General features: G+C 34.5%; 2 protein-coding genes across 2 annotated transcripts; one reads left to right on the top strand and one right to left on the bottom strand.

The window, feature by feature from the left end:
- The first annotated feature begins 1,169 nt into the window (after positions 1-1,169).
- Positions 1,170-1,619, top strand: LOC149187749 (uncharacterized). Its single transcript, XM_089409751.1, has one exon. The coding sequence runs from the start codon at positions 1,170-1,172 to the stop codon at positions 1,617-1,619; it is 450 nt and encodes a 149-aa protein (XP_089265877.1).
- A 1,924-nt stretch (positions 1,620-3,543) lies between these two features.
- On the bottom strand, positions 3,544-5,138 carry LOC149187750 (allene oxide synthase, chloroplastic-like). Its single transcript, XM_089412875.1, has one exon. It carries the CDS (start codon positions 5,118-5,120, stop codon positions 3,702-3,704), a length of 1,419 nt encoding a protein of 472 aa, XP_089269001.1. The 5' UTR covers positions 5,121-5,138; the 3' UTR covers positions 3,544-3,701.
- Positions 5,139-13,875: the final 8,737 nt, after the last annotated feature.

The following is a 13,875-nucleotide window of genomic DNA, read 5'->3' on the forward strand; positions in this document are numbered from 1 at the left end:
TTAACAATGATTCTGCATGCGGAATAAACTCAAAGAATCATTAAACCTTATTGCCCAGGGATACGAGTTACCTCCAGCCATCGGTGATGTATTGATGCAGGCCACAGTCCACAAGCTTCTCCTTCAGCACTCCAGCTTCTGTCCAAGCAAAAGAACACAAAATTCTGAAGGCACTTCCGAGCTCTGCTATCTCAGCTAGATGGTGTAGAACTGAAGGGGTTTGAGATAGGAGCTTGGGGACCAAACAGATGAACATATAGCTAAGCTTCCATCAAGCTTCTAAATGCTATGTGTTAGAAAAACCACAAATCAAGGTAGAGATGAGATCAAAGTAATGGACCACTTTAGTAGCTCCCAATTATTAATTTAGTAATTGCAGTTGATTTTCTTAACTTAAGGAAACTACTGCAGTTGGTTTCCATAAGTTAAGAAAAGCTGCAATTCCATAAATCAAGGTAGCTTTTGTGTTAAATTAATGGAGCTTAACATTGTTTGCTTACAACAGGCTTGAAGGATATCAGAGGTTTCCAAATCAACCTATACATGCAATTTGTTAAATCAATTTCTCAAAATTCGACATAAATCGGTTGAAAAAAAATATATTTTCAGTAACACATCAAATTCCATGAATCTCCTCCCAAACTTTATGATCAATGCTTCTGTCAATGGGGTCGCTGAAGTACATTTTGGGTTTTCTTTCAGTGACTCCATCAATTCATCATAGGGTCAAATTGGGGTTTTTGCTTGCTCCATCAATCCATTCCAGGTCCCAAACTTAGATTTAGTGAGCCATGGGTACCGAGAGACAACACAGAATCTAGAAAGAAAAAAAGGAGTGAGAAAACGTAGGTTCCATACTAGTGGCCACGTTTGCTGACGCTATTCACTATTTAAGTGCTCAGAGAGGACGTCAAGGCCAATGATGATGAATCCCTAATGCCCATTCCGCGGTCACCAGACACATTCAAACCTTAAGGTGGTGATCGCTTGAAAGGCAAAAAGGAATAAAACACACCATGAACGTGCACTGCCTAGTTACAGTCCGTGCGTGGAATTATAAACGCAACCACGCTGTATCTTCTGAACTCCTGGCCAATCCGCATGAAAATCTGGGCATACCTACCTCATAATACTTCCCAAAATCTCAAAATTCTATGGGCTCCTCAACGATGGACGTCGTACGGGACATGAAGCGCAGTGTCAACGGGCAATTTTCATTGGATTCGTTGAGAAAGAGCGGGATGAAGTTCAGCCATGGGACGCAAAGCTCTTTTGAGCCCAGCCGGTATGTGAAAACATACATGAGATTTAGCTTCGGGAGGCAGTCTTCTTTGGATCCCAATAAAAGGAATAATGAAGATATAGACAAATTGAAGATTGAAAAATCGTGGGTTCCGGAGCAACTCAATGCTACCATGCAGATGTTTTTCGCCTACAATGGGGATGTGAAGGGCGTGGAGGATTTGTTGAAAGAGCGCAAGGTGGATGTCAACAATGCAGATTTTGATGACAGGACGGTTCTGCATGTGGTTTCCTACGAAGGACATGTTGAGGTAGTTAAAGTGTCGCTGAGAAGAGGAGCCAATGTCAATGCCCGGGATCGCTGGGTAGCACGGTGAGCAATTTATCATGCTCATGCCCTTTTTTACTTCTTACAAGTATTTTCGATTTTGATTGGTCTGTCTAGAGCTACCAATCCCAAGTCCTCAATTTAGAATCAATGTGTTACAAATCCATTTTGCAAGTCCTTAACTCAGAATCAATGTGTTACAAATCCATTTTGAAAATAACTGTAGTAATATATAATCTCTCAATTCCTCAACGCAGAATCAACTCAAAATCATTGTGGTACAGAATTATTTTAAAAATAATAGTCATTAATTTCATTTAGAATGAAGATTATTAATCTATAAATAAATTTTGGTACAATAGCATGACTTGTTAATAGGGCATGCCCCAAAATCTTTAACTCGTGTTCATATAATATATGTTTTTTTAATTAACCAATTTAATTAAAAAGAAAGAAAATGCTTAACTATTTTTTCAATACCTCATGCTTAAGAAATTTATAGCTCATTTCATATGATTTTTTTTAATTAATTAAATTAAAAGGGAAAAATGTTCTTAACTATTTGGAGATAAATCTTAAATATCTTCAATTTTTTATTTTACATATTAAATATCTTAAAATTTTAATTGTTAAATTTTTCTTCAATATTTTTGACAAATTATGTGGTAAAAAATGTCATAAAATGACCATTTCATTTATCAGTTAAATTAGACTAACATGGTTGCCATCCATTGGCGGAACTTTGTTAGCCTATATTCTACAAGACCATCTATAGCATTGTAGCCCTTATTCAATTGTGGTGAATCAACCATATATACCATTTATAGCATCTGTAGCCCTTATTCAATTGTGGGAACTCATTCATACCTTTCAAAGTTCAATAATTAAACTAAGCCACAAAAAAACGGCATCTAGAACGTGTGTAACCCTTGTTCAAATGTGAGAACTGGTTCATACCTTTCAAATTTCAATAATTAAACTAAACCAGAACGCTAACTATACAACCTTGTTAACTCATAATTTCAGATAAAATAATAACTTGAAATGATTTCAAATAAAATAGTAACAAAAAAATTATTATGAATACCCGTAATTCCAAAATGATAGTAAATTCTACCGCAAACTAATACTCAAAAATGGCCACCATAATTATTAACACAGCCTATAATTTAATTTAATTTGATGTGCAACAATAATGACTGCGTGATATAACTGCATGTGTAAAATACTAAATAATCAAATGACACTGCCAAAACAATTGTCCGTCCATCACTATAACCAAGTGAAAGGGCAGACAACATACGGATCAATTTTCAAAAAGTATAATAAAATGGAAGAAGAATCATATCATTATTATTTCTTTTAAAAGAAAATCAGGATTTCCTCTCCTCGAGAAATTAGCGACGCATTGATTACGCCAAGTTTTAAACACTTCTAAACCTCAAGAGTCCTTCATGTAGATAAGCAATGCCATTTTTTAATGAGTTGAATTTAATTAGAATGTCGGTTTAAGAATATTTTAATATTTAATGTTTATTGAACTTAATTAAATTGCTGGTTTAAAACCATATTTTGTTGATTTAAAAATAAAAAGTGAATAGCTTGACCTGGGTTTTGTCATTTGGGATATTGAAATCTAAAATATTTTTGAAATTAGAAATCTATCAATTAAAAATATTAGTGTATTACTTGACCTGCTTTTGTCATTCTGCCTTATCACTACCACTCTGTATATTAAAATCCAGAATATTCCTGAAATCCACGAAAATCCCTTCCAATAAAGCGATTGGCAATATCAAAATTTTTAAAATTCTAGAATACCCGAAGTCACCGGAAAAGAACTCAAACTCTTGAGGCACAACCTCCAATTTCTCAGCTTTCAAAGCAGGTTAGGGTTGTGCGCCCTCCTGGATGTAAACACCTGTAGCCCTATATAAATAACCGATCACAAATGCAAACACACGCGAAGACAGTAGAAAGAAGCAACTTCTATATATATATGCAATACAATGATGTGTTTGACACAGAGTGAGAGTTTACGCAATTTATTTAAAATCCATATGGAACCTGCAATATCTAAAACGAATTCAAATACTATTATCTGCAAACCCAGCATTCGCGTATTCTGATCTCAGAAAGTGGCCTTGTTCAGCGCCGTAAACGTGACGGAGGACGACTGGTCTATGCTATACGAATCGTATTGCAGGAAGAAGTGCGCCACAAACAACCGCGCCCCCATCACAACAATGTCTTTGCCCCCACACTGCTTGTTATCAGCGGACGTTTCATCCGTTTCGCGGCCGTTGGACCAGAGAACGTACTTGAGCATCTTCTCCCCTTCCGAACCCATGAACCGACGGGGCACAAACTCATCCGCTCTATCGAACAGCTTGGGATCCTTGGTCGCAAAAGGCTGGTACCCGCCCAACAACTCTCCCTTCTTCACCGCATAAAACCCGTCGTGGGTTTCCACAGCAAAATCCGTCTTGGCTCTCGCGTACTGCAAAGGCACAGGCGGGTCAATCCTCAGCACCTCGTACACAGTCGACCGGACCAGCGCCATGCTCTCCAGAGCCCTTCCGTTGAGGCTCCCCTGTGCCCTAACGGCTACGCGAACCTCTTCTGCCAGATCTCTCTGCAGTTGGCTGCCCGCGCGGGCAATATGTTTGACGATACTGGGGAGCATAATTAGCATTCCCCCAAAAGCGTTGAAAGAGATGTTAAACAGGAGATCATGGCAAGCCTCCGCTCTTTTCAGTCCGAACTCTTTCTCGGCCTTGTCCAGGGCCGAAGCCGCATGTGTCCACAGAAATTTAAAGAGCTTGTCGTAGTAGCCCTTGACGGGCCAGAAGGGTAGACGTATTGAATGGATGGTGAGCTCGTCCACGATCTTTGGAAGGACGCCCGAGCTCACTGTAGGAGCGAGCTGAGGCGCAAGCCACTTGATAACATACGAAGGGCCGTCGGTTCCGAGGCCCTGAGTTACTGGGTCCGCCCCCGTTAACGACCGGCAGAGGAAATTGAATATAAATTGCTCAATCGGCTTGCCGAAAGACGCCTTCCCGCCGCTCCCCATTTCTTTGTCGACAGTGGCGCTGAGCTCGTCGAACGCTCGGGAAAACTCCAGGAAATATCTGTCTCGACTGCTTCTGAGAACCTCGAAACAAAATCTCTTGAGCTTGCTGTGATTCTCCTCCGAGGGGTCCAGGTATACGGCAACCCGATAACCTCCGGTGAAAGCAGTGCTGGGCATGTAAGTGCCGGTGAGCACATTCTTCTTCTCTACCTTGCTCAGATCATAGAGCACGGGGAAACTCTTGCCATCCAGCAGCATTATCACTCGCGAGTCCCACACGATGGGCGGACCTGGCGGCATATTGACCTTAAACACCGTGCTCTTGTATCTGTCTATGCGGCGCTTAAAAAACTCATCGACTCCTTCTGTTACGAAATATTCGAATCGATCGGCAAGAGCGCCCAGCAGTGGGGGACCGTAACTTCCAGGGATCTCCTTCACAGGACTCGCCTTTGAAGCCATGGTTGCCAACATCTGCACCCTATGTGTCTTACCGATGTGAATTCTGTTTATTTATAATGCAAAATTTTCGTTTCTTCCATTGATAAAGTGTAAATCATGAATTTACTAGGTTTAGGATGGGAGTTATATATAACAATAAAAGCGGTTTTATGACTTAAATTTAAGAAAACTAAAAAAGTATTTTATAAATTATTTTTCCATTCCACATTAACATTAATTCTACCCTCACTCTTAAAAAAAATTTACATTTTGTTTTTAGTCTTTAAGCATATTTTCCTTATTATATCACATGTTTCATGAAACATAAAATGCCAACCTCAAAGCTATCTTTAAACATATTTTCTTATCATATCACATGTTTCATGAAACATAAAATGTCAACCTCAAAACTTACAAACCACATCTTTTCCTTATTATATCACATGTTTCATGAAACATAAAATGCCAACCTCAAAGCTATCTTTAAACATATTTTCTTATCATATCACATGTTTCATGAAAGATAAAATGTCAACCTCAAAACTTACAAACCACATCTTTCACCTAAAATGTCAACCTCAAAACTTACAAACCACATCTTTCACCTAAAATGTCAACCTCAATTTTGTTCTTTTAGAGGGCGTCATTTGGAAAAAACGAAAAAAATGAAAAACCATTACTTGGACCAGAGAGAAAAGTAATTAATGAAAAACCATTACTTGGACCAGAGAGAAAAAACAATTACTTTTCGCGATGAAATATCATTCAGGGATCGGGATTTTTCGCAGTACCGTATTTTGCCGAAACCTTTAAAATGGAAGTGTGATTGCACTTTGGATGGCCTCATTAACCCTGTCACTTTTAAACACATGGGATGTCATTACATTTCAACCTGAGGTACAAGGTTATCATAATTTTGGTTACTTTATTTTTCTAAAATTTTTATAAATTTCTCGAATTTAAAAATTTTAATATTTTAATGTCTAATTTTTCATAAATAATTTGTTAGGGTAATTCTTAAGAGTATATTTTGTAATATTTTGAAATTTGAATGATGTAAAAAGGGAAAAGTTACATTTCACATTAATTATTAATAATTAGGAAAAAAATTAAATATAAAAATGAAAAAATAAAAAAAATGAACATAGCATCCATACAATAATGACAATGTGTGTCTTGAAAAAATAGAAAGAAATACCATTTTAAGTTATTCTCTACTATTTTATAAAACACAAAAGGAGAGTATACTTATCTATAAGTTGAGGTTTATGTTCTACTCTTTTTTAATTCAATTATGAAAATACAAATACAAAGAAATGGATACCAATATGGCATTGCATCTCACAATGTACTCTAAATGATTGTTACAAAATATTCCATGTTCTAAAAAATCTCATTCCTAAATGTTTTAGGGAACTATGAAACAAGTATAATACAAAAGAATGGAAACCTTTCTTCTTTTAGGGGCGTAGAGCTTGATTATCCTTTAGAGTTAAGGATTTTGCATCTTCAAAATTGAAGTAGTGGTAAGGTATTGGATCTTCTAAAATTTTCTTTAAATTCCACAAGTGACTCTCCTTGTCTTTGTGAATAGTGAGGGGTTAGGATTTTTACATTTTCAACCCTTAATTAGTAGGAATAATTTAGAACTTTTAAACTTTTCTTCAAAGTCCACATTCCATAAGTGGTTATCCCCATATGTGTTAGTGATGGGCATTTATGTGGCTTCTACCATGATACCATGGTGGTCAACACCATTGGTTCTAAACACTAATTTTAGAAATCTCTACCTACCACTAAAATTGGGCCTTACAAGCCAATTCCTCCATTTTTTCTACCCATAAAATACTAAGATAGATGACAAATTATAATCAACTTTTAAAAATCTTAATCAAAATTATGAAATATAAAAGATAATTTAAATGTTGTATATCAAATCATTTGAGGAACTAAATTTTGTGTAATTCTTTTAGATATTATAAAAGGAAAACAAGTACTCGTAAAATTAATATTTTTTAAACGTTTTCTTGACATTTACTCAAAACTTCCATTAATAGTGTATTTTTTTCCATCAATCTAAAGACGCATTGACTCTTTATCTTATACCATTTTTCAACAAATTTGATGTCATTTTCAAACAAAAATCCAAATATAATGCAAAGTTCTTTTCTAAGACATTTTGTATTAATAAAAATAAACCTAATATATTATTAAGATCTTTAGTATCTTTCTTATAATTGAATTTTATTTACTATGTTTAAATTAAAATAATATAACCCTAATCAGGGTGGATGACTATGTGGCAATGGAGATTGGGGGCGGGAGAAATAGGGGGCACCTGCCACCCTCCTACCTCCTAGTTTTTTTGATAGGGGGTAGCATGGTCAACCTACCCAATGCATAGTGCATGCTAATTTAATTGTCATTCATTTCAATGATCGACCTCCCATAAATCATTTGTTTTGTAATGAGAATTGTTACTGCCCAGAATATATGTTGCACGAGGAATCCTTCGTGGTTAGTAACGGAATTATTCTTTCAGTTGTCTCATGGGATTAGCATGATTATTGGTTGTTTTATGAGAAGGGTGTGCCAATCTTAGGGGGTGGTGGGGCAATGCCTAGGGATAGTATGCAAGCCATCTAAACACTTTCCTCTCTTAGTTTTAGTTGTTTGCATGGGTCTCTAATTCACAAAATTGGGCCATAAATTGGGTCTTAAGAGAATTCATTTCCCTATGTTTGACTAGATTAAGTATGCCTACTTTCTATTTATTTTCCTAGGAGTTCAATGCGTCATAAGTATGGGGTTTTCTTAGCAAGCATGTGCTCTTGTCTGGATTATGTCTTCTGGACAGGGAGTGAGTTGGCCTTGTTTTTTGTGCAGCCTCAGACTGTGTTTCCCTTCCTTCCTCTTTTGGTTCATTTCAAGTATTGACCTATTGAGTGTTACCTACTTGAGCTCAAACTTGTTGGCGGTCTGCTTTCTTGATCAACTTCGATCTTATTGGCCATTATGCCTCGACAATGCATGCATATCTGAAAGGAGGCTACTATTAAGACCTACGCTATTTAGACCTACACTACTAATAATAGGGAAATATATGTGAAGGAGATGTTTTAAAGGTAAATATTAAATTAGTCATAACTATTACATAATTAGAACCAACACTTAAATCAAGCATAATAATGAGTTAGGAGGATAGTTTTATAACATGTTAAAACACTTATCACGAAGGTAGAAAAACATGGTGGAGATATAACAATGTCTCAAACTAAAGTGTCATTATTCATTGTAGTGCTAGTGTTATTATTCATTGTAGTGCTATTGGATACATCTGCTACTATGGCCCAAGCTCAGGAGGTCACTATTATTAGTAGCGTAGGTGTTAATAGTAGCCTCGTGAGGCTACTATATACTACTATGGCCCAAGCTTAGGAGGCTACTATTATAGTCCCCTCCGCAAAACCACCTAGCATTCATGAGGAAATTTGTAAGCTTAAAACTTACGCTGCTAATAATCGCTAGATGTATTTTGACTATAAGATTATGGAGGAGGTTACTAATTGGGTTCATGACCCTGGTCATACGAGGAGAAGATAGTTTCAATACCTGAATTCCATTACCCTCCATTGACAGATGAAAATGATTTTTTGTAGAGTCCCAAAAGAGAAGCTCATGAAGATTGAAATGACGTAATTTATTTCATGAATGAGATCAAGTGGGTGCAATGATATCAACGTTCATGCTTGGCTAGCTTGGATGCCCAACTGTCACATCAGGAAAGTCACTTCCAATGTGAGTTAAAACCTCTGCTCCAATTGGTACACATGCACAAAATCATGCACTAGTGACTTCCTTTGAATCCTAATCTTATGATATGTTTCTTTGTAGTTTTTTATGATTATATATGCAACTCTATTGCAATTACTTCGTGTAGTTTTCAGATCTAGATTTCTATTTTTTATATACTTTCGTTAAATTACCAATCAATAGAATTAGTTTCCTTTATGATAAATTGATATCGATAATAATTTAAATGTAGTTGATGAAGAAGATGTAATCTCAATTTTTGTGAAAATACAAACCTAACTTAAAAAAATGATAAAAATTAATATAATAATTTATTTTATAATTAATTACTTTATTTTTAATTATGAGTTAAGGATGTAAAGTTATAATTTACATGGTACTAAATTTAAAGTAGAATGTATATTATGTTTTTGGTTTTGTATATTTAATTATGATAGAAAGATTTATTGTATTTTTTTTTCTTGAAAATATAGATTAGTATAAATAATGGTAAAAAGAAATTGGTGAATATTTTATTGAATATGATTATGTGTTATAAGAATGATGATTTCTTATTTTCTTTTAATTAAACTAGTGTTATCTACAATTTGGTGGACAAAAATTATGTAGTAAGGCTATAACTAGTTATAAAAGACTTAGTAGTAAATGTATCCAATAGAAATACAATGAATAATAACACTTTAGTTTGAGACATTCTTATATCTCCACCATATTTTTCTGCATTTGTGATATACTTGTGATATATGTTTTAACATGTTATAAAATTGACCTCTTAACTCATTATTATACTTGATTTAAATTTTGGTTCTTAATAGTTATGACTAATTAAATATTTACCTTAAAAACATCTCACTCACATATATTTCACTCCGAAATAAGAAAATTTCACTTTGCAATTCAAATTAATAAATGTTTCCTTACCTATAAACAAAGAATAAGATTCAAATTAATAAATGTTTCAACTATTTCTTTAAAACAAATGAGATAAATAAGTGTTTTTTTGTTTTTTGTTTTTTGTTTTTTTTTTTTTAAACAAGATAAATATGTTTTCTATTTTTTATTTTATTTATTTATTTATTTTTAGAAAGAAATTGAAGAAAAATAATGTAAATCACAAAAAATATTAAATTTTTTCTTTCCATTAAATTTGAAATTAAACATATATTTAAAACATTATAACATGAATCCTTTAATGTTTTAATATTAGATAACGCATTCAAAGACCATAACATTTTCGAATTGAAAGACCATAACAAAATGTTAGCTTAGAATGTATATTAAAAAAAATTGGCAATTATAAAATGTGAATCATCTATTTTACCATTTGTGATATTATAACAACACATTAGTCTTCTAATAATTGTTTCTAACCTAACTCTAATTTTGATGGAAATAAAAACACTTATGATTTAAAAATATCTAAACTTTTCAATATATATTAAGCAAAATATGAAGAAAAACCTCTTGAGTTTGTTGTGATTCTCCTCTAAGTATTCCAGGTATATGACAACCTGATAACCTCTCATGAAAGCAGTGCTGGGCATGCAAGTGTCGGTCAACACATTCTTGTTCTCCACCTTGCTTAGCTCGTAGAGCATGGGGAAGGTCTTTCCATCCATCACATGCCTAGAAAATCAAATTCCCTTTGCCTGTCAAATGAAAATTTGATGATGTTTTTCCATTTTTCATGACCTTCATTTTAAATTCTATGCAAATTTGTTAGTGTCGACCTGCCTTTATTTGGAAACTCTCTTTCAACTACTATTGCATCTCAACTTTCATTAATCTCCCTCTGAGAGTGGCTTGTTTTTTCTTAAGTTAGGATATGTGTTTCGATACTTTGCTCTGATATAAATAGAATAATCATAAAAATATTCATGTTTGATATACTATATTAAAATTAATATAAATACAATAGGTTTATATAGGGATTTTTGAATTGTTGTGAGATCTAAGTTATTCCAAATTTAGGAAGATAAGTTTAGAGAATATCTCAACTATCTCTAACAAACACAATTAAAATTCTATCCTTTAGTAATAACATTAGTGTAAGTTAGAGTTCACATCATTTATAGTTCTAAAGGACTTCCATGACCTAGGACCAAGAAAACTCTAATAAGTAAAATTATTTTTCATTAAAGTTCATAGTCACTTCATAGTTTCCTTGTGAAAGTTCTTGTGGCCAAGAACTCTAACAAATATTTTTTGGTCAAATGTTGATAAGTGTTCCTATTGGAAAAACAGATTGTGATAAAGAAGAACTTTGACAAAACTCATCTGTCTATGCCTTCTTTTTGATTTCATGGTAATGAGAAGTCATGCTAGTGATACTTCCAAGGAACTTTCTTAGATAATTACTTTGATCAAGTAACTATAACCAACGAACTATGATTTTCTTGCTCCCTCATTAATTTAAGTTGTTGTATTGATGTTGGGTCTTGTTGGTTAAACTTCAGGTTGATCATAGTTCTAAGGAATTTCTTGATTAAGAACCCTAACTAACAAAAGGATGAAGAACTGTAATAGACAGAAACTTTGATAAAGAAACTACAACCAATAAAAACATTGTTGAATGAAATTTAGTCAACAAAAAATATAACCATAGGAACCATTAACCATCAAGGAACTTTTAACTATGGAAAAACAATGAGAACTTAGTTATTCCTATTGAATATATTTCCCATCCTATTGGTCATCTTTTTAAGGTACTTTCTTAGCCATAAAATTTTATTATGATAGATTGAATAGTGCCAAACAAGGAACCATTAACAACATTGTTATGAAACCAGCTCACAAAAAGATAAAAAAGATAGATCAACGCCTTAGAATTCAGCCTCTTCTAGGGGGCAACCTCCTTTACATTACATAAATGAAAAATTGTTGGATGATGAAAATGACAAAACCTCCTTTCTATATATAGGAGTCTAAGGAGTCACAATATAACCCAGCCGACCTAACAATAATAATATAAAGCCACAAAAATAACAATAGAGGGATTCTATGGGGCACAATAATAACAATATGGGGACAATAGGGGCACAATGATATTAATAAGGGATAAAACTACAATAGTAATGGGGTAATCACTAGTATTATAGGGACCTAACATGCCCCTCTCCTTCAAAAAAGTGTTGTCCTCAACGCTTGAGTAGTTCTGGATGCTTCTGTATAAAATTTTCATCCTCCCATGTGGAATCTTCAGCGGATAAGTTCTTCCACTTGATAAGATACTCCGAAATTTATCGATTTCGTAGCTGTCGAGTTCTTGTTTCTGTGAGTGCTTCCAGTTCCAATATAATTTTTCCTTCCTCGTCAGGTTCTGGAAATATTGTTTGAACTAGGAGCTTGTCGCCTATAACCTTCTTTAAACATGAAGCATGGAAAACTAGGTGCAATCGAGAAGTTGCAGGAAGCTCCAATTTGTAAGCCATAGTACCAATCTTTTGCAACACATTGTACGGACCATAATACTTTGGTAATAATTTATTATCCTTCTTATCTTGCTTGAGGGACATTTTCTTATATGGTTGTAGTCGTAGGAATACCCAATCACCTACATCAAAACTTCTTTCGCTGTAGTTGATCTGCCTATTGTTTCATTCTATTCTGTGCCAACACGAGGTTATCCTTTAAGAGTTGGAGGACTTGTTGTTGATGTTCGATGTGATGTTCCACTGCTTGAACCTTAGAATTTTCTCTTAAATATGATGTGATGGATGGTGGCTGATATCCATAAAGTGCCATAAATGGGGTCATTTTTGTTGCTGTATGGAAGGAAGTGTTATACCACCATTCAGCCAGAGGCAACCATTTGATCCATTGTGTCTGTTTATCAGATACAAAGCAACGAAGATATCCTTCCAAAAATTTGTTTACTATCTCAGTTTGCCCATCAGATTGAGGATGATAAGATGAGCTATGAGCTAACTGAGTACCAAGACAAGAAAATAATTATGTCCAAAAATTTCTAGTGAAATGGGATCTCTGTCACTTAAAATAATCTTTGGGTTTCCATGTAGCTTTTGAATTGTTTCCATAAATGCAGTAGAAACTTAATTGGCTTTAAATGGATGTGATAATGCACAAAAGTGTGCATACTTGGTAAGTTTGTCAACTACCACCATGATGACACTCTTTCGCTAAGACTTGGGTAAACCTGTGATAAAATCCATTGAAACCTCCTCCTAACATTGGCTTGGAATGGATAAAGGTTGTAATAGACCCGGTGTCTTAATTGTTTCAACTTTATTTTGCTGGAAAAACCAAACATTCTGCCACAAACTTTTGAATATCCGATTTAAGGCCATCCCAAAAGATATCCTTCTTAACCCTGTGGTAAGTTTTTAAAAATCTTGAGTGCCCTCCTAAGGGAGAAGTGTGCAATTCCATAAGAATCTTTTGTTTTAGTTTGGAATTCTTACAGAGGTATAAGTTATCTTTGTACCATAACGAATCATTTTTCCAGCTAAATGTATCAGATGCACTTGAATCTTGTTGTAACTTTCGAATAAGTACCCACACTTATTCATCATTCTTCCATTCCTCCCTTGCTTCGTTTATCCAATCTGGTTGGATAATAGAAATGGCGCACAACAATGCTTCCACATCCTCATCCTTTCTTGAGAGTGCATCTGCCACCACATTTTGCTTCCCTTTTTTGTAGATGATTTCAAATTCATTACCCAACATCTTTGTGACTCACTTTTGTTGCTCTTCAGAGGATAATCTTTGTTCTAAAAAGTGTTTAAGGCTATCATGATCCGTTTTTACCTTGAAGTGTCTTCCCATTAGGTAGGGTCACCATTTCTTAAGTGCATGGAGTATTACCAACATTTCCTTCTCATAAATAGCTTTGTGTAAAAAGTTTCCCTTGATTGGACGACTTTCAAAAGCAATGGGTCTTTCATCTTGCATTAAAACAACACCAATTCCATTTCCTGAAGCATCACATTCCACAATAAAGGTTTTTGTCAAG

The sequence above is a fragment of the Pinus tabuliformis genome, chromosome 3_1, assembly GCF_031772625.1.
Source record: "Pinus tabuliformis cultivar Carrire ecotype Pingquan chromosome 3_1, CPIR1, whole genome shotgun sequence".
NCBI lineage: Eukaryota > Viridiplantae > Streptophyta > Pinopsida > Pinales > Pinaceae > Pinus > Pinus tabuliformis.